Here is a 22,631-nt window from a genome sequence, read left to right on the forward strand (position 1 = left end):
GTATGAAATCGACTTGTGTGTCATTGGTCAATTAAGCCAACTAATGCGCTCTCCTATAACAATCACGGCGTTTTAATTGGTTTAATCCCTGGAAGTATAGAACAATCAAATTGGGCCTAACAATCATCGCTCCTAGAATTCCGAACCAGTCCCTCTGACGTGTAGATTAGTTTTAGCATAAAATAATTACACGCATCTATTATTTCGCAACATTTCGCTATCTTGCTAGTTCAGCTCAGTTTTGTTGTTCTCCTACTTAGCTTCCCTATTCAGACTCATCTTTAGCGTTGTTCAGATTTTTTAACTATAGCTAATAAATAGAATCAATTAAATCAATCTCGGTTATCATTTGGAATTTTCTACAAATTATATTAGTTACATCATTTATTCTATACGCAGTTATATTATTATTTTGTATAATATGCATTATGAATATTATATAAATCATAAAAAATAATCATATATAAGATAATAGATCAATAGAAAAATCAAAGCAAAAGTTATCGTTTTTTTTTCTTATAGCAAGAGCAGCACGGTCAAGTTAGTCTTTTTAAGATTATGGCTGTAGTGAACTTCCAGTCTGTTAATAGTGACGATAATCATGAAAATCAACTGAATGCTGCAGTAGATACACAGTAGAAAAATGATGAAGGAACAAAAAGTCCCATTCCTATTTCGTATTCTAAAAAAACTGCAATCGCGGATATCGCATATAGACTATACACGCGCCGTTCGTTGAACAGATGATCTTCGGAGCATATCCGTGGAGATCGAGTTAAAATTTGAAGCACAATAGTCAAAATCTGCTCTTCTGCTTTAAAAAATCATGACGAGGGGTTGTGGGCAAATGCCTTTACCACACAATGTTTGGATGATTTTCCTGAGAAACCAGAGCTAGTATGTAAATTATTTACTATCGCGAGAAGCGTTTCACATCTCGTAGCCAAAACAATCATTATAAGTAACGGCGGTAAGGGTGCGCAACTCCGGCACATGACCATTAAGTCGATTTTATATGTCATAGTTTTCGGGATTTTCGAAGGGTTTTCCTCTGATTCTTTATTAGGTAGACCTGTGTTTGGCTGTCTATATCTCAGCTTCTAGGGGGTCAATCTCCTTGATTCTTTTTTCAGAACATCAGTCAACACCTCAAGATAACTAATAAATCATAATAATATTATGCTTTCTCTATTCTTTAAACGACTCCATTGAAAAATGATTAAATTTGTTGATGAGATTTCGGTACAAAGGTTTGCGACGGCTGTTCATAAATAATTTTCGTGAGTTGTGTGCACATACGCATTTATCATAAAGCTCTCAAACAATCGCTTCGCTCGTGGTTGGTCGTGGGATAAGTGGTATTGATACAGTGGCTAGGTTGCCTTCCGCACAATGTGCAGTGCTAGATGTTATGAGAGTGTTGCTAATGTGTATTTCGTAGTGCAAGGTGTAGTAGGAATGTTAGTAGTACACCATACATACATCCTAAGCACAATTTTTGTGAAAACTCATCACAAAATCAAATATTGAGTTGACTTTGACACGACCACAGCACGATGGCGAGATGTGAATGCTGTCAAAGTTGAGTACGAGTGGGCAAACAAATTGATCACAATTAGCTATATGGTTGAAATGCAAAAATCTATTTCGTTTTTAACATATTATGTTATAGAGAATACAACACAAAAACCTCAATTGCATCGATCAGAATTGTGATAATGCCAGACTGACTTCCTATTATGAAAGGATGTGAGAGTAGGAGTATCCTACATGAACTGGCTAAACACAGTATGTGAAAAATGGTACACAATGCAGTATAGAGGCTTGGAAAGTCAGGATTGTCAGCTGGTCCACAGTATCAACTTCATACTAATCAGCAGTTGCAGTACACAAGCAGTTTCATGTTATGAAGAATGTGCATTCAGAGCATGCGTGCGTGAAGTGGTGCCTGTCAGGTAATGCTTCATAAAAGTGAATGCCCAATATATAGCAATGGGCAATGTGAAACAGGAGCACAGTAGCAGTGGATGTCTACTGTGAATTAGAAAGTTGTAATGTATTGCAAAATTATTGCGTACTGCACTTCGTTGACGCAGTTCCGTTCTAATGCATCGTAACCCTGTACTCTAGTGTACAAGAGAGTTTGTGATAAATTTCCTTCTCACACTGTGATGTACGATAAACTGGGTTGACAAAACTACCTTTCAACCTCAAGAGAAGAATGCACCACATTTTCTTTTCTCATCCAAGGCTAGCTAATCGCTTGGTGCACATCAAGGATATTCCAGAAAAAGTATTTTTTCCACATGACAGGACAAGCAGGTGCCCAAGTGTTCTATGTACCCTGTTTAATTTATAGATATAATTTAAATAATTTGTGACCATGTTCTATGAGCTTGGCATCTAACCAAGCTAATCTTACATTTAACTAAAAAGTTGTTTAAGTTACTGCATTATTGTACAACATCGTCTAAGTGACCGTCTCTTCGCGCAGGAATGAGAGATCTCGTAGATCTCAGGTGTTGCATGAGAAGTAAGAAGAGTTGGCTAGCCATTTAAAAAATCTAGACAACAGATTTTAAGGTTTATCTACTGAAAAAGTATGTGAACTAGCTTACAAATACAGCATGGCTAATGACTTGAGTATTCCACCAAGCTGGTCAAGAAACAAGAAAGCAGGTGAGCCGGTGTTTAAAGTGTAGCAACATGTGTCTACTTGGATTAGATCTACGCTAAAAACATCCAAAGTAACTGTGACTAAGAACAAGACAAGAAAAACTAAGAAAAAAGAGCAAACAGATTCTTCATCAGAGGAAGAAGAGTTAGGCTAATAATTATTGTGTTCTGATGAAGAAAGTCCAGATAAAGATGAAAGTAAAGATGTACCTCCTACTAGGGACAATATTAACATCAATAATCATGTTTTAGTTTGGTACGGAATTGGCTAAGGTTGACTTGCAACAAAATTCACATTACAGTTATTTGGTATCAAAAGACCGTATCAAATATAGATGATCGCTACTTTACAGTTTTGTTTCGACTTGAACTAATCATCTAGTCGTAATCTGATCATGTGACCCATACTTCGTGAATAATTTTTGCAACATATTTTGATTATCACAGGTGACCAACAGGCTCGTCATGTTTACCAGACAATGATATGTACTCCTTCGAGCTAAGGTTAAAAAATTAAACAAATTCTCACGGTAGGTTATAAGTTATCAGTGCTGAAAGTGACAGCATTACAATGACGATGAAATAGACATGTGAGGACAATAGACATGGTTTCATTGAATGCATGAAGTATATTTGTGAAAATATTTCGACGAATGAGGTTGCGTGAAAGTGTAAACAGAAGCCATCTGGTACAGTTACGTCCCATTTGAGCCGTTTTGGAAAGAGATTCTAATTTATGGCGGTCTCGTAATGACCGCGATTAACTGTTCGTTTTTGAGCTTTTAAGAGTTTGTAAATCCATTTCCACCTATTTTGCAACTACAACACAGCAGAGTAAGACATGGTGAATGTTTTGATAGCAAATAACTGTAATGTGAATTTTGTTGCAAGTCAATCTTTAATGTTTATTATGCAGGAAGAGTCATGAAATGTAATGAAAACTCAGTTACCATCAGTTTCATAAGAAAAGCTGGAAACTGCTTTGTTTATCCAGAGGAGGAAGACGTGTATGATGTTGACTTTGAATCTATAGTTATATTTTTAGGGCAGCCAGTAAACACTGGTGGGACTCTGAGGGTTAGAAATCGAACTACATTCAGAGTAGATTTATCTGCTTACACTGTAAGATAAACTATTCTCAATAACACTGCTGATAGAGACTGTAGGCGACACACTTTTTACTACATTATTTCACGATAATGCTCATACGACTTGCTCCCACATTTTATGTTATAAACTATGTATAATTAGTTTACCATGTTCTGTCTTAGTCATAAGTCAAATTTAGTTAGACAATTGTCACACTCAATGTTTTAAAACAGTTAAAAGATATCAAATATATATTATGTGCAATCAAATCACATATTTATTGCTATGGCTCACTTTGCCCCATTGGGTGGCTCACCTTGCCTCGGTAGTGGAGCAAAGTGAGCCAGGTGTAAAATGTTGCAAAAACAATAAAATCTCGCGATTGATCCAAAGTGAATCATTACCATTCAAATACAATAATAACAACATGTTAAATTTTTATAGACCAAGTTTAAGCTCAATTCAAGCAGTCACTTATATTTTATTTGAGAAACAAACCAAAATTGGCTTACTGTGCCCCGTCTTTCCCTACAAAACGATAGTGATGAGTGATTACGTTATCTTACGGTGCACAAGACCAAAAACTGTACTAGTTATTGTGTAATAAGCCAAAACGGTCAAATGGTGTAGATGTTGGAGTGTCTGTCTACTGAGCTAAATGTGGCGAGTTCAAATCCCACCTGGTGAAATCCTTTTTTCATAATCTACCTGTCTCTTCAGACAGCCAGACAGGGCTTTGATCATACCGCATTAAGATTATACGGCATACAATTATTATACAATATTATGTAATTATCATACAAGTATTATATAATATTGTGTAATTATCATACAATTATTGTACAATATTATTTATATATTATATAATATTGTGTTGTTATCATACAACTATTATATAATATTATTCAATTATCATACAACTATTATATAATATTATTCAATTATCATACAATTATTATATAATAGTTACATTATTATACAATTATTACATAATATTACTCAATTATCATACGACTATTACAAAATAATGTAATTATCGTACAATTATTATATAATATTATGTAATTATCATATAATTATTACATAATACTATGCGATTATCATACAATTATTATATAATATTATGTCATTATCATACAATTATTATGTAATACTATGTAATTATCATACAATTATTATATAATTACCACACTGTAATAGCGCGAAGGTCAGAAAAGAATACTATTACTTGAATTTTAACTTAGTTTTCAGCAAACTTGTTGGTGGAAGGTCTGACGGAGAGACAAGCCTATGAATGGTTTTAGACATGGTTTATGACAACGAGGTATCCCTTTCAACCAGAACCATATTCAGGACATACCATTAATGATTCCCGACTCTCTCTTTCTCCAAGCATATGAGGGCAATATCAACCTGTTTATTTGCTAGGTACTCCTCTATTATCTTGATGATTTCTTTGTCGCCGAGCTCAACCGTATGAGAGAGTGTCATGATGGGGGAAGATTAAACTCTCACGAATCGGAAAATTAAAAAATTAGCGCTGTTTCTACATCGAGGCAGCACCATCCTGTAGAGATAGAAGTAACAGTCTGTGTAATAATTTAGTGAGAAGACACTCAGACTTTAGAAAGTCAAGGTAGAAACACTGAAGAAAGATTGTCAGAGGTCAATAACACCTAGGAAAAAATGTTTTTAAATATTTCAGTGTCTTTGGCTGTCATTCATACTCTGTGTAAAACTGCTAGTAGCTTGACTTCACCAACTTACACGTGGTTTGTGCGTATATTTTTTATATGGCTGTTGAATGCAAGAAATATAAGAATTTCTCAAACTAAAACATGTAGACTATTACAATCAACAAGCAACAGACATATCTTTCAAAATAGGAGGTAGATGCTACCTATTCAGACTTGAGATTGGCAAAAATTGTAGCCGAGCCCTTTCAAGTCAGTACCTGAGCCTGTTTCATACTTTGTATCGAACAGATGTCACAGCAAACATAGTACCGTGTATCAAGCCCTTTGCAAAACCAAGCTGAGTTTCAGTAAAGCGATTAAAACTTGTACATGAAAATGTTTCACCCTCGTACATCGTACAGAACTAACGCAAAGGAGATACCAGATATAGAGGAAAACACTGATTCTGGAATGTGAGAGAATGACCACTATATAGAGTGAATAGAAGATATGAGCTACGAGATCGTACAACAAAAGCGGATGACAAATTATATTTATGATGATGAGAGAGAGTACGAATAAAAATAGCTTACAGCGCCCAGCTTAACATGAATATATATATCAAAACATAAAACAATCAAAAAACTTGATAACATAAAACCTACAAAAAGAATGTTTGGATCCTTAATAATTATAAGCAACTTACATGAAATAATAAGCAAATATATAAATAATTATACTCAATACAGTTGACTATCGCAATGATACAGCCACCACAATATATTTCCTGAATGACCTTCTAATAACTTAATGTAAATTATGTAAATTTACATATACATATATACATGTACTTTACAGCTTGATCTTATGGCATATATACAGCTAGATAAACGACTATGAATATACGGATTCCGAATAATTATAAGCAACTTACATGAATTAATAAGCAAATATATATATATATATATAATTATATTCAATATGGTTGACTATCGCAATGATACAGCAACCACAATATATTTCCCGAATGACCTTCTAATAACTTTACATATACATATATACATGTACTTTACAGCTTGATGCTATGGCATATACAAGGCTAGATATTTAAAAGTGACTATGAATATACGGATTTCGAATGATTATAGGCAACTTACATGAAAGGACAAACAAGCCAGTATGCAATCCAGCTAAATACTGTTAAGATGAAATGATTCAACTCCAGCACCATGGTGACCATTGCACGAGTATATAACTATAGAAACCTACGAAAATACGATTATGAACCCCGGGGTGACTAGATCACAACTGATAGAGGGATAATTGACATTCCTCAAACTGGGACAAATTTGCCAAACGATGGAAAGCCATCCAATAACTGTCGCACAATAAGACTAGCTACTAACTAGCCGCGACGAGACACTGCATTAAGAGACCGCCACACAAAATGTACTCAGCGGAAAAACCAAAAACATGACACAGAGGCGTGTAACCAATGTTATTGAACTGAGATGAGGATCACTGCTGGGAAAAACTGATAAAGACCGAGGGCTACGCACAAAGCAACCAATAAATGGCAGATTATTAGGACGGATTCGGCATGAATATTTAAGCTAGGGTCTGGCTTCACCTGACGGCTAATATGTGTCAGGGTTTAAAACGATATTTGACCAATCAGCAAATATGAAAACCTAGAGCAATTGCTATGCTGCCGGAAATATCAAGTATGGGATTTGTCCAACCATCACAGCTGATGCGATGTGAATGTATGGGACATCAATTGGATTGGGAATTATCTGGCCATTGTAATGAAGAGCTTAGGAATGAAAACATAAAATTCCAACTAAATAATGGATATTAGTTATCAACACCACTTAATATAAAAGAGAGTAACTGGCTACAACAAATACTAACAGGTATTCAACGAAGTCAGCAACTCTACAGAGTGTCAAGCACAAGGAGAGGGATATCAACAATATAACAGGAGGCAGCCAGAATTAGGACTGTTGAAACATTGTAGCAGTCAGCATACACCAGATCAGCAACAAATAACATCTGTCAATTTATTTTAGCTTCAATTATATTAAGTTTATATGTTTTTCTGCCCTGTACTTCAGTCTCTTACAGCTAGGAGCCTTAACTGTCAAAAAAAGAGTCAGCGGACCTGTTGGTTTTATAGATGTCTCCATTGGAATAAGCAATGTTCATGATGTGCGACGAGGTGCTTAGGCTATACTCTGAATGTTGTTTGGGTTATAGCGTATAGCACATGATGAGACCAAAAAAGAAATACTTAATTGGACCAGGTAAGTTATTAAGTACATCAGTTGATGCTAATGAGTACATCTTTTTGAAATTTCGCAGGAAGGTTGTTAAAGACTCAGGAATTGTCATACATTGTTCTTTCGCAGGTGAAGACTCAATGTCAAATATGCTCAGTTGAAGTTGGAAGTGCAAATTATTTGTGTCAATACTTGATGATTCAGAGTTTATTTATCCAAGCTTACGGAAGAGCTCACAAATGTTTCATGGGTTGGTCAGTCAGTCAAGCCAGACTGGCAACATAAGGTTAATATATCTGAGTTTAATAAACTGTTGTTCTTGGGTAAAAGATTAATAGTGCTTTAGGCCAAACAAGCTGAAATAATCAGTCAGCGACATCAAAGTCTCCAAGGCATCACAAAAACCAAGCAACACGCAATACCTGCATTGTTTCGGCCTGGCATAAACATGCAAATTGAAGCCTGCATCAGCTCATGCTTAGTTTGCAAGCAACATGATACAGCACAATGCCATGCTCCTTTGACTTCCAGCGAAATACCTGATCATCCCTGGCAGATAATAGGCAGTGACATATTTCACTCACAAGTCACTCAATGTCTACTAAATATAGACTACTATTTGAAATGGGTCAATGTGTCAAAACCAGACGACTTGACCACGAAGACAATAATTACTGAATTTACTAAAAATTTAGCAGATTTTGGCCGAGTTGGCGTAATTCAGTCAGATAATGGCCTTCAGTACAACTCAACTGAATTCAAAACTTTCATGAAGCACATAGACATCACTCACAAAACTTTCTTGCCCAAGGTTATTCAAGGTTGAATGAACTGGTTGAGGGAGCCATACAGACAGTGAAGAAAACAATGATTAAAGCTGCAGAAGATGGACAATGCATTTTGCATGTCCTACAGATGCTGCAAAACACACCCATTGATACAGATTTGCTATCCCCTGCACAATCCTCACAAAGCAAAAGCCTTTATGATGAGATCCCAATAAAGCGATGATGTCCGTGCCCTAGAGCATATGATCAGAAAGACATACATACCGAACTTATAAACGAAACAGAAAAGATGAAAATGCAACAAGATGGCAAAACTTTCCATGAGAAGACTGCTAAAGACTAGTCAACCAGTACGATTAAGATATTTGCAAAGTGGGAAAAGGCAACATTGGTAAGTCATGATACATCCACTCAGTCATACAACATAGAGAATGATGTTACTGGAATAATGATCAAATGAAATAGAGAGCAGTTGCGACCAGATTCAACTGAAGGGTTAGTAGAGCAAAGTTGAGAAAGCGAAGTAGCGCAAAGCCATAAACCAGATCGTGGTAAGTAATCATGCCATTCAACTCCCAAAGTTGTTTCAAAATCCAACACGACTCTCTCCTACAGAGACATAGCTATGGGCAATTCCTCTACCAGCAAAGCAACGCTAGGTGCAGACTTTGAAAAGTTTTAAGAGTCAAATTTATGAGTGCCATTAACTAGGTCAGGCAAAATTGTGGGAAAGCTGCTTAGGTTTAAAGACTAAATTCTTCCAAACATAAACCTGTCAAAAGGTTTTAGTTTGATTTTGATTTCTAACTGGTAGTTTCAATAATCATCCTTTTAGTTATTTCGTCGTTGTTTCTGTTTAGTACTAGTAATCATTTAGTACTACTAGTACCTACTAGTACTCATATAGTTTTTCGTACCCCCAACTTGGTTAGTTTATTGAGTGTTATATAAATAGTCATGTCTGGCTTTAATTTTTTGCTACGTAGGTTTCATATGTTTAATACTCATACTTGCTTAGCTTTTCTGCTTGATTTCTTTTTTGTTTAAAGAAAGAGTGATGTTATGTCATTTCGTTTAGTTTCGAGGATTTTCGGTCGAAAAACGTATTTTTCCAGCAGCCATTGTTTTTATACTAGGCCTATAAAATATAATCATACACTTTGAACCAATTAATCTAGCCATAACTTGGCACTTACAATAGCTTAACACCTTTTTATGTGTGGTTGTGGAGAAATTATGTTATGCATAACTAATCTGAATCCACACACAACATCAGTGTTGAATTTGCTTGTCATATTATTCTATTTTGACTATGTTTAGTTTGTGCACTTTTACTTAGCTTGTGGGTGCTAATTTGATTATTACTGGTTCAGGTATAGTGAAGGTGTTAAGCTATCGTAAGTAATGCTGATATTTACCAGTACAAGTTACTTCTTTATTCTATAAGTCAAACGATTAAAATACACAACTAACAAAATTCTAAAACAATAACATTAATGACAAAACAATTAGAAGAGCTAATAAAAATTACATCCTTACTCGAACGGTCGTCTGTGTTTGCTTGGCTCGGTCCATGCGGCTGCGAGTTTCGATAGTCAAACGAGAGTCGTGAGAGGTCATAGGTAGAGAGTGTCGACAGTTGAGATAGTGGCGTAGAGGAGGCTCAGCTGGTGGAGGAGAAGGAGGCTCCATTGGTAGAGAAAAGAGAAAGGTTCCTCAGCAGGCAGATGGGAAAGCGTCCAATGGGGTCTCGGGAAGAGAGAGAGCCAGAACTCAAGCTAGAGCCGGAGATAGAGATGGGGATAGAGGAGGTGCTGAGTCATTGGAGCTGTTCTCTTTTATAGATGTCTGGCATGTAGGATGGTTAGCCTGTGGGTGTAGGTAGAGTGTTAAGGTTCGATGCTTTCTGTCAGGCGTGTGAAGATATCTTGTTTGCCTAAGTCTTCAGCTGGTGCATGTGATGTTGACATGTAGGGTGGAGCTCGTGACTTACTCCTGGTATCTAGGTCATGTTTGACAGAAGTGGCAGATCTATATGTGACTCATTTGACTCGTCTCTAATGTTTTATGGTGGCCTTTTGATGATAGTGGTTGGTAGGTCTAACTGCTTCGGTTTCTCTTTGGCATGTTCTCTATCTAGTGTTGACGCAATTTCTATGATTGATTTCTTCCAATTCTGAAGTTCATAATTTTCAATTGACATTTTCTAATTATCGAATCTTTTAATGTCCTTTGGCGTCTTGCTGCTTGAACGTATTATATGCTTATCCTGTGGTCTGGCTACATTCCCTATCGGTATCTTGTTTTCACAGTATTTCCATACAACAACCTTCTCTAGTACTTGAACCAGTAATGATCAATTCAGTTCCCACAAGCTAAGCAAAAGTGTGTAAACTGAATAATATAGTCAAAATAGATTAAAATGACAAAGCACATTCAACACTGATGTCGTGTGTGGATTTGTGTTAGTTTTTAGTTATACATAACGTAAATTCTCCATATCCACCCATGGGTTTTTAAGCAAGAGTTGCATAAATCAGTTATGTAGGCTAAGCGTTTTTTATTTGAGCTTTGTAGAAACATGGTTACTCTACAGTCAATGTGATGGAAATAAATACATAGTCGCAGATTACCTGCTTTTTCCTGTACTATGGTGGGACTTTTCGGTTGTAAACAACAATTGCAAACGAAATGCGCGCTTCAGTGACTAATGTATTGCCCGTGACCCTAGCATTAAGCTATTCTAGGCGTAAGGTGCCGGTGCGTATATCGATATATCATTGATATTCGTACGTTATTGGCTAATAGCCTATATGCTGCCACGATTACTTATGTTTACGGTGAAAATAACTACATGTTAGTACGATTGCCTGCATGAGTGTAAGGATATTACGCTATGCGTTAAAGTCTATCAAAACAATTATTTATTGCAAGGCATGATAAATGCATAGACCGAGATAGTGACAGGGCTAACAGCAGATGTTGATTGATAAGCATTACATGCCAACAGTCGCGTATTGACACCAGTAGACAGGATGAATGGTTTTGCTCTATGTAAGCCCATGAGGTTTAGACCTGCCATGAAATTGCCTCTATACTTTTACGTGTACTTTTAGAAGAACAACGTGATGCAAAATTATTTTGCACCCAATCATACATCACTGTTGAATCTGTCAGTTTATTTTAGTTTCAATTATGTTCAGTTTATGTTTTTCTCAGCCCTGTGGCCTGCACTTCATACAGCTAGGAGCCTTGACTGTCAAAATAAAGAGTCAGTGGACCTGTTGATCTTGTAGATGTCTCCATTGGAGTGTGCGATGATGTTGATGATGAGTGATGAGGTACTCAGGTTGTTTGATTAGTGCAGGTGTTAGAGTGTTTGACTACTAAACCGAGTGTCACAAGTGTGAATCCAGTATGAAGCAATATTTTATCCCAACTTCTAACTGTGACTTCAGATAGATGGACATACACACTTTCATTATAACAAAAGCTAGTGGTACCTCGGCAGTCTAGTTTGGTTTGAGAGCATGACAGGAGTGTCAAATAAAAGGGCAGATAATAAGCATATGCACAATAGTTCTAACACATGGAAGGCAATTGGGTTACGCAGTAATTGGTGGGTTGGTCTTGCGGGCTGACAATCACGAGTTCAAATCATTTATGCTGCATTATTTTTTATAGGTCTTATAACCAATATAAATATGTTGACCCCTACATTTGGTGGGATATCAATATCTATTAAGCCCGGTTCCAATATATGCCGCAAAGCACCGGCAACAGCACCGGCGACAGCACTGCAGGCTATCAGAGATGAATTGTGAACCTACACGCCGGGTACCGCCGGTAGTTGCCGGCAGTCAACGCAAGAGTTTAGAGCTATTCAAATTTTGCGAGAGCCGCGGGCAAAACCTTCTCAAAGTGCACTGTACAGGTAAAGGTCAGCATTATCGAAACAGCATAGCGAGCGAACATTCTTTATTCGGTTATTAGCGATGCAGCTTTATGTGAACAGAAGCCACCGGAGCCTAGCGTCGCAAACGATTTGCTGCACATTATTACCGCCGGAGTCTCGCAGCCGATATGGGAACCAGGCTTTAGGAGCACATGCTTTCTGCAGGCTCGTAATGTAAACATTATTTTAAAGCTAGTTGATTTTCTAAGTTTTGGCAAAGATAAGCAGGTAACAATAGCAAAGCAAATACTTATTAACCAGAGCATATAATAGAGGTGAGTGCTTACAATACGGGCTGCTCTTGCTACTCAACAAGGGTTTCTATATACATGAAGCATCATCAAATTTATCAACAACAATGTGACTGATGGGTATTACTTGTAATATTTACTATAATAAGAACCATGTCTGTCTGTATAAAAGCGCAGGGTTACATTTGAAAAAAGATTATATCACGCAGGATATGAACTCGCAGCGTTCTGCATCAATACCATGTGTGCTTCTTGTTTACCTTCCAGTAGTTTAGAATTATTGAGTATAGATGGTAGAGTAATTGTTTGTATTTTATTGGCACACATGATGATCTCTCATAGCTTACTAGACTGCCAGAGCCCTAGTTATTAATGAGGTAACAAGTTAGTCGGTGTGATCTCCTCCTGAATCCAAGTGATTAACTCTGGAGCTCATTGGTAAGATCTGTTGACTAGGTTTCCAGAATTATTCAATACATTGAAATTGGTAGCTATTCAAATTGATATTGAAATTCAATCATTTTGGTAAACTTCTAATATTTAAAGGAACATATGGCAGTTTATGAATTTCTGCATGTGAACCGCAGCTGAACATGACAAGGTCGAATGTATGAACACATGCCAGACACAGTAGGAGAATAGTTGGGTCACCACATTTTTCTTGTAGCAGTGAATGAAAACCAGCTGTTAGTAACTAAAACAGTAGAAATAATTTTATGTCACTTTGGGTTTTCCTATCAATTAATAGTATTCAAGCACTGACTCATTGCAACAAGCTCTAGCCGTGCCCTTTTTGAGGCTAGCAAAACATTAATAACTAAATAAGTAACGTTTTTGTTTTTATAACGATACAGCATCCTGATGGAGTCATCTACTCCTTTTATAAAGAAATTTCAAGGTGAGTGTATGAAATCATAAAGTGCACCTAGTTACCTTTTTATTTTTAGTTATAATATTTATATCATCTCCAGTAACTGTTACCGTTTGTGTCCATTCACTAATTCTGGTACTCTCTGGAGCCAGAGGTTTTACTTAATAGCTAAATACTATACCGTCTTATGTTATATTTTATTTTGTTATATTTCTTGTGCATGCTGTATTATTGTTTTATCAGATAATTTATGTATAGAGTTTTCACCATATTCTTGAATATTAATGTAAGTCATTTTACTTATTTATTTCATTCATTTTATTTATATTAAAGTCTCAGCTCAGAGTATGTTGAATAGTTAAATCCTGATAAATTGTAGTTACATGGTAATCTATAAATATGCTGAATTTCTGACGCCAGAGCAAAGAGGGGCAGTGGGAATACTCCTCATGCATTACTCTCACATGGTATGGAAAAACTCAGTCTAAGTGTAGGGCCATGCAAGCTGCTCACAGGTTTAAATACTTGCCTTCCTTTATAAAGCCGCTGACAGTTACCCTATCAGCAGCTACACCTAGTCTGATGTCAAGGTCAAAGATTAAACATAATATTTTTTTATGTAATTCAAAATTCTTTACAGCAGTCAGCATGCAAAGATCCCGGTCAGCTGTGTGATGTCGGCAGCAGTTCAGCTCTAACCTGAGTCATTGTTAATAACTTATGCTGACCCAGTTGATTAGTTTTTTTTATTTTTTTTAGACCACCTTTTTTAGTTGATTAGCAACCCATTCGTATGTTTGAATAGCAAAATTGTTCAGCCTGTTCAGCTATTGATAGCCTGTTTTCTTTACCCGAGCTATTGAGGGTCTAAGTATCTAGTAGTCAGGTGCTGATGATGTATAGAGCAAATCTTGGCTAACATTTGAACAAGCAAGTACCATGTCAAAGTTATACTGCAACATATAGACAAGAGAGTGAGAGATGTAGTAAGAACTTCAACAACACAGTTTAATGGTAGACTTATAGTTGAGGTAAATAATATATTACTTACTCTTTATTCATAGGAATATATGAAAAAACTGAGCTAGTAATAATATTAGTCACTTTTCTTACATGCATAGATTTCACTTTTATTACGTTCTACAATCCTTTATATACAGTAGTTCTGTTAAATAAGGAACATTCCAGAAGGAAAGTCATGTGATCAATAAATATTATCATTATATAACTCTGTTGGCTCTTTTATACTACAGTTGAATTGTGAAACCACGCCATGAATATTTACAGTGCGTTTAAATCCTATATTTACATACCAAGATACATACCAATATAATCTATAGAAACACTAAAATTAAAATTAATACTACAATACTACTGTACTTGTTTATGTGTATAATACAAAAACAATATATTGTTTTATGACAGTTTCCGGTATTGGCAATAATATGTTATTACATAATTGTTGCAGATGTGCAGAGCATGTACAATGATATATGATCATTAAAGATGTGTGTATCATGGGTATAAATGTATTTTTATAATATATTTTGGATGTTGGAGTCGTTAACATTGAATATTTCACAAAGAATATTTCCATATTTACTATTTACCATTTTTAATATCACCACACGCTCTCAGTATGGAGTGCCTTGGAACGGGAGGATTCTCCAATGAACTAGTAATGAGAGTGCCATCAGTGCTGGTTGATGACACCGATGATTCATCTTTCACTTTTTCTAAAAAAAATGATTGGATTTATTTGTGCTTTCAAGCTACATTACTTATGTTTTCTGGTGAAAGTGAAAGCAGAGGAAAGTCTGGAGGTAAATAATGAAAGTGTTCATAAAAGTAACAACTAATAAACATGCAAAACTTCAGATTATTTTTTTTGATGATGGTTACATCATTTCCATCTTTTCCATACACACCTCGGCCTTTCATCTCCTCACTACCATGTGTATTCTCAGCATATTGCATATCTATTGCAAGGTCATCACAGCTTTTTACTTGAGCCTGCGTGGTTTCAGATTCAGAAACTTTCTGGGTATTACGCGCTTTGTCCCTCATTGCATAAGCATCGGCACTTGCTGTGCATGAGCTGTTAGACTCTGCCTGATTAGTGTCGCTAGCTTTCACAACAGAGTCAGTATTATCCCTAGAAGTGAGAACGTTTGATGGTGAGCTCCCCTCTGCATAATTTGATGAGGTTAACTGAGGAATAGCTACATCCCTAGCTAGGCTAGAAAAATCTTCAGAGGCTATAGTATCAGAATTGTCTAGAGTAACCCCTCCATTTATATCATCCTGATCATGACATCCTTGGACACTCCTGGCTGTTTGGATGTCAACATCCCCCTCCTCTAACTGGTAAATAGCAAACGGATCTGAGAAAGACCGAGTAATGTCTAACTCATCAGAATCAACAGATGACAGCGCATGTGGTGTAGACTCGACTGCTTCAATCTGTATTTTTCCTCGATTTTCAACAGTGCGAGGAGGTGATTCACTGAGATTAACCGCCACCTGAAACGAATTGGCAATACACACTGTCAGCAACAGTCAAATTTCATGTTTGAGATATTTCTTGGCGATCTTATTCCTCTTGCTATAACTACACACAGTGAGCACTGAAGAGAGTACTGGTCAATGAGTGTCAGGTTCATAACTTCCAACTTTTTAGGAAAAAAACAAACTGCTATCACTTCTAGGGCGCTTTCAGATTCCCTACACGTTGTGGGTATGTGTACATGTATATGGCACATGGGTGGCATTTTATTCCAATTGAATACTCCTTACGACTGCAGAAAAAATATGGTAGTTTTTTCACTTGATTAAGGTACAAAATGTTACGTTACAACCAAGTTGCGTAGCCTCATCAGCATGTGGAATGCATTTATCTCTACGGCCAATTATTGAAAAATATAGCTCAAGATATTCATCAATAGTTTAATGTTTATAGGCTATGCTAACTGCTCTGGTGTAACATCAGGGCAAGCCAGGACTTTCTTTTCAAACAAAGCCTCCACATCAAGCATCTTAATAGGTAAATTTCAGTAGTTTGAACATTCTATTTTGTGCTGCATTTAGTTCGATTTAGATGAATTTTTGTTAGCTGTGAAACAAAAAGCTCTCATAACTATGATATTTAGCATTTGTTAGACTCAATGGAGGCTTCACATTAAAGGTTTATGTCAAGTTTTTAAAGATTTTATTACAATGTGAGGATACTGTTCTATCTTGAGATTTCATTTACTGTCTCAAGTGATCTGACTGTCAGGATGTTTAAAGATATTTAAAGGCGAAAAAACTTGATCGCAGTTCAAATGCTCAGAAAGAAAAAACGCACCCAGATTTCCTCAAAATGGCATTAATAGTCGTGCATATTTTTTATATGTGATATGTATACGTTCACACCAGCATTGGGTAATCATACGTTCACACCAGCATTGGGTACTCATACGTTCACACCAGCATTGGGTACTCATATGTTTACACAGCATTTAGAGGAAAACAATGGGACAAATTCTAACCAAAATATCTTTAAATCATTTGAAATATCTATAGCAGTGTACGTATCTGGGACTATACTTGAAGTTTTATTTAAACAATCCTGAGCAAATACAAAATAAAACATATGTCACTATATATAGAGATGTGTAACACTGCAGATTGAATGAACAGCCAATGTCACAACGAGAGGGACAAACATGAAGTGCGACTATTGACGTCATTTTTGAAAAAGTGATTTTCTTCTGAGCATTTTAAATGCGATCAAATTTATCAAGTTATGTTAATTTTAATCTTGAAACATCCTGGCAATCAGATCACCTAAAACGGTACAGAGAATCTCAAATGATAAAAGATATCTAGACTTTCTAATAAAATATTTTGAAATATGATGCTAGTAAGCGATCAACGAAAGTAATCTAGACTTGCACACTACGCTTACTGCTTCTAGCGAGCTGCTCTTCCTTGTGTTAGTCTAGCAAAACATTATCGAATTAATTGTTACATGATATACCTTACCCGCCTTAGCTTATTATGGCGTAGACTTATTATGGCAATAACTTACTTAACAAGTTGTATACCATTACTGTTAACAAACTGTAGATTTCACCTTAGTTGGTGGTCTTTAATACTTCTGAAAAACTCAGATTTTGCCCCCAAGTGAACAATAGTCTAGAGACACCTCATTTAATACTCTAACATAGAATTCAATTCTTTTTTAAAAATTACAGATAAATAATTTATAGATAGGCTAACTTTCAATATTATTTGCGTTCAACAAAGTTTACATAAGTTGGTAAAGCACAATGTTCAAATACTATTTGACTAAGAAAAATGTAACTAGCAGTTGTGACAGAGCTAAAACATAAGTTAATCATGTAAAATGTATCAAATAGTTTGTAGCTCTGAAAGTTTCAAGTTAATTACAAAAGATACATGATCGCTACGTTTTTTGTGGCGTTAAGAAGAAAAGCAACAAATGACAGCCACTGACTTACATTTAAAAAATGTGTCAAAATGTGTAAGAGTTGAGGCTGTTGTGGCTAGACACACGAAATAACGCGTCACATTGACAAATAAATGGACGAGTGCGAATTAGCCTTTACCAGGCGAAGGCCATGACATTCTTGTTAGATTTTTTATTATCATTAGTTGTTATTATTAGCGTTTTTAAGGAAATTTTGTTGTGTAAGTTTTACTGTTGGTTTTGAGAGAGAATAAATTGATTGGTTAAAAAAGGTCAGACTTTACAGAATCCAGCTAGTTTTTTTCTGCCTTAACAACAACAACTTAAAAGCATACTATATAAAACATGTAATATAATTATTAGGTTAACAAAACTGTGTTTTGCCAAATAAACAACGACATTGATTCAAATTGTCTTTGTAATTTATTCAAATATCCATTCGCATCTTACTGACACTTAGCAATGATTGAACAATGCGTGCAGAGTTATTGAAATTAATAATAAATGCCTGTTCAATAAATCAATAAAGGTCAGTATTACCTGAGGTATTGAAGAAACGGAATTGTTATCCATTTCAGTAGGAAGTGTTTGCACAGAACTATCACCACTAGTGCCACTGCTATACCGTTCTAGATCTCCGCAGGCAGAAAAAGTAGGTTAAGGCCGGTCATACGGAGCAAGTTAAGGCCTGTCATACAGAGTAAGTTAAGGCCTGTCATACAGAGTAAGTTAAGGGCTGTCATACAGAGTAAGTTAAAGCCTGTCATACGGAGCAAGTTAAGGGCTGTCGTACAGAGTAAGTTAAGGCCTGTCATACAGAGTAAGTTAAGGCCTGTCATACAGAGTAAGTTAAAGCCTGTCATACGGAGTAAGTTAAGGCCTGTCATACGGAGCAAGTTAAGGGCTGTCATACAGAGTAAGTTAAAGCCTGTCATACAGAGTAAGTTAAAGCCTGTCATACAGAGTAAGTTAAGGCCGGTCATACAGAGTGAGTTAAAGCCTGTCATACAGAGTAAGTTAAAGCCTGTCATACAGAGTAAGTTAAAGCCTGTCATACAGAGTGAGTTAAGGCCTGTCATACAGAGTGAGTTAAGGCCTGTCATACAGAGAGCTAAAAGCTACTAAAACTGATAGTAGCTATTTACTATAAATACTATTTACTGTGTGTGTGAACTTATAGCTGTTATAGATAGATTTGCTGGAGCTCACCCTATAAAATTTTACTTGCATTCACAAACATGAATTAATGCAATGTCCGTAGTCATGTATTTTAATAGTCATTTTATTGCACTAATGCTTTAAAAAAATTTCGAAAAAGATTAAATGTCCAGTAAACTGATGCAAGTAGAAACAATCACATTAACTATTTGCAACTGTAATTACATCGCCAAGCTACTTCATTCTTTTTGCTGAAATACGATGATCTTAAACATTCCAAGTAGATAAGGAGGTCAGGCTGACAAAGTTGCTCATGCTCACCGCATTGCTGGAGTTTCAGCCGTGTCAGTAAGTTCAACATCACTGTTCCCAGAGGAATCGGAGAGAATATCGGCAGAAGATCTATCTACAGCGTTCTCTACTGCACTGTCTGTGATGGCGCAGCAGCCTACGCCTGTTTCTCCAAGATGGTTCCTATCCATTGAATGCCTGCTCGCTACAGTGCATATAAATAGTTATCAGTATCTGCAGAATTAAGCCGTTCTATAAACTTTAAAGTCCAATTATACTGTAGAGTATATTATTGAAGTTTCCAAGGCATTGAAACCCAGAAAGAACGCAAAAGAAACTCTACTTTAAAATATTCTACTGCCCCAATATGATGTTTCCTCTCCATGCTGTTATTACATTGACAATAAATGAATATGTATTCTGTGCTGTAATATCTACGGACAAAATGAAGTAACTTATTAGCTTCCACTTCTTATTTCATTATAATTTATTATTAACACAGAATTCAAATAAACACCTAACTTTACCCGATAATAAGTAACATAAAACTCAAGTAAGCACCAAACTACCACATAATAATTAACATAACACTCAAGTAAACACCAAACTCTACCAGATAATCATTAACATAACATTCAAGTAAACACCACACTACCAGATAACAATTAACATAACATTCAAGTAAACACCACACTACCAGATAACAATTAACATAACATTCAAGTAAACACCAAACTCTACCAGATAATAATTAACACATCTTTCAAGTAGACAAAAACCTGCCAGATTACTTTGCTTACCATCATAAGGAATGATTGTCGGTTTAAACATCAATGTACCACAGATGTGGTCATGTGGCGTTCGACCAATTAATTGACAGCTAACAGTCAGCCTGGAACAAACAGGAAAGCAGTTCATCAAATGACTTACCACGATATCACCTGAAGACTCAATGTACTACAGATGGTGAAAAGATGGCCTAGGAAAGGTTGCTCTCGTAAACGTTTACTAACCTTTGTCTGTTTGCTAACGAATCAAAAGGGATTTTCTAGTTGCCTGGTGAATGGAATTCATACACTGAATGCAATTCAAATATTTAACTACAATTGTGGTTATCTGAACGGACAAACTATAAGTCCGACTGCTCATCAACTGTACCGCCAACATGACATGAGATGAACTGTACTAGCTTTACGCTACAACTAGCATATTTGGATGTTGCTCCTTCTTTTCATGACTGAGAAGACTTGAAAGTCAACGTGTAATAACCCCGCACGATGCTAGAAACTAGTTATGCTTGCATCAATGATCAGTAAAGATCTCCTGGAAGTCTCTTGTAAGTAAAAAAATCAGCCATACAGATGACTGGCTTGCTCTGGTCTACACATCAGGATAAGATCCTTGAGGCAGTAATTTTGAATAGTGACTAACATTCTATGTAGATTACCAAGATACTATTCATGTGTTCCAATTAATAGCCGAAATTGTACCATTTGACAATTTATACCATGTGCGCTTTCGTGCTATATCATGTACATAATGCTATATCATGTATATAATGCTATGCATTATATTATAACCAGTGTAAACCAGAGTTTTTCAGTTTAGTAAAAACTAGTGGATAGTCATTTTAGGAAAGCAGATGGCTTGCAAGTCTGGAGGCAAAAAAGAAAACACAAGAATATTGAATGAAAAATTCCGGTTCTCTCTTTTATGATGAGCATCACAGACATTGAAAAGAAACGCATATTCAGCCTTTATGCATATTCTGTTTCAAAAATTAAATCCTTCCGCTATAAAAAAATTATACAAGACACTCTCTGACCAAAACTGATGGATGATGCCGATAGATTTCTCAGGACAATTGCAGTAAATTGTTTAACAAGTTCACAGAAGCATTGTTTTAATATAATAATTTGGTAGAACATTGTGTACTCCAGCCATGTTACATACTAGTTGTATTCAATTTGGCAGGCATTTTTAGTGAACCTACTACTGCCATAAACTAATTTCTTGCTGAACCAACATTGGATAGCCCACTTGCTCCATCATCGAATCAGTTATTGGAAAATCACTGCAACTTTAGAAGCAGGTTAGAGAGATGTTTTGAAATCCTCTACTATGTTGCATGGGACTGTCAACTGTAAAGCTACATTTAAGTTAATTAATGTTTCTAAATGCTCTATTGAGCTAGATGGAGTTGTCATTTAGGAAACTACTGTAAAACCTATATTATAACACCACATTGATTTAAACGGCACCTCTAATAGAAGCCAATATAAAAGGGTTGAAAAATACAACGTAACCGTCTATTTGAACATCACTTCTAATAAAATGCCACTCTAGTGGAAGGGTTGAAAAATAGAGCAACATAGCATTCAAATAGAGGTATTACGGTATATTCATTTGAATATCATCATTTTTTTTAAATGCTCTACGGAGTTGGACAGTATTCAAATGCTATTTGACTGTAATCCAATTTGAAAAGAAATTTATATTTTTAACAGTAATAGTCTATTTCAAATACATGTACTACAAGAATGTACCTCATTGTGCCACCTTGGCTCAGTTGTATTGTCGCAAACAGATGTCCTAAAATCCTTGTAGTGGTAAGAGAGAGCAGGTTGAGACCTATCCTGTCCTGGCTCTACTCGTATTTTTACATAAGGGTCAGGATTGAAGAACATGCCCTTTCTCACATGAGTAGCCTCAATGTCTGCATACAATGGATCTTAGAGATTATGCATGATCTTGACAAAGTGTATTTTATGCCTTCAAACATGTTATCACTACGCTAGTGAAAACATTTTAAATGCTGAAGAACAACACCTGATAAACAAACAGTCCAATGACAGCAGTCAGAAAGTGACCACAACGACTTGACCCGTGAGTAACATTATGACACTACATGTAAGCAAGCAGACAGCCTAGCAACAGTTAGCCTACCTTCGATTGCTAGATGCACTATTTCTGCCTCACTGTCCATGGATGTCTGACGCCATAGACCACTCTACAACAAAATTGTATGTAGCAACCTTGAAGGTGCTGGGTACATCCTCTTATCGCTATAGTGAGATCTCAACAATAGGTTAATGTAAACAGAAAACTTATCTCTTACAC

The 22,631-nt window shown here is 36.0% G+C and overlaps 1 protein-coding gene across 2 annotated transcripts in view; it reads left to right on the plus strand.

The window, feature by feature from the left end:
- The window catches only part of LOC137391006 (uncharacterized), a 50,893-nt gene extending 45,354 nt beyond the window's left edge, over positions 1 to 5,539 (plus strand). For both annotated transcript variants that reach the window (XM_068077334.1, XM_068077333.1), the window contains exon 5: positions 5,194 to 5,539. In XM_068077334.1, coding sequence (XP_067933435.1) covers positions 5,194 to 5,245 — 52 coding nt within the window. In that variant the 3' untranslated portion in view covers positions 5,246 to 5,539. The remainder of the gene's footprint in view (positions 1 to 5,193) is intronic.
- Positions 5,540 to 22,631: the final 17,092 nt, after the last annotated feature.

The sequence above is a fragment of the Watersipora subatra genome, chromosome 3, assembly GCF_963576615.1.
Source record: "Watersipora subatra chromosome 3, tzWatSuba1.1, whole genome shotgun sequence".
Taxonomy (NCBI): Eukaryota; Metazoa; Bryozoa; class Gymnolaemata; order Cheilostomatida; family Watersiporidae; genus Watersipora; species Watersipora subatra.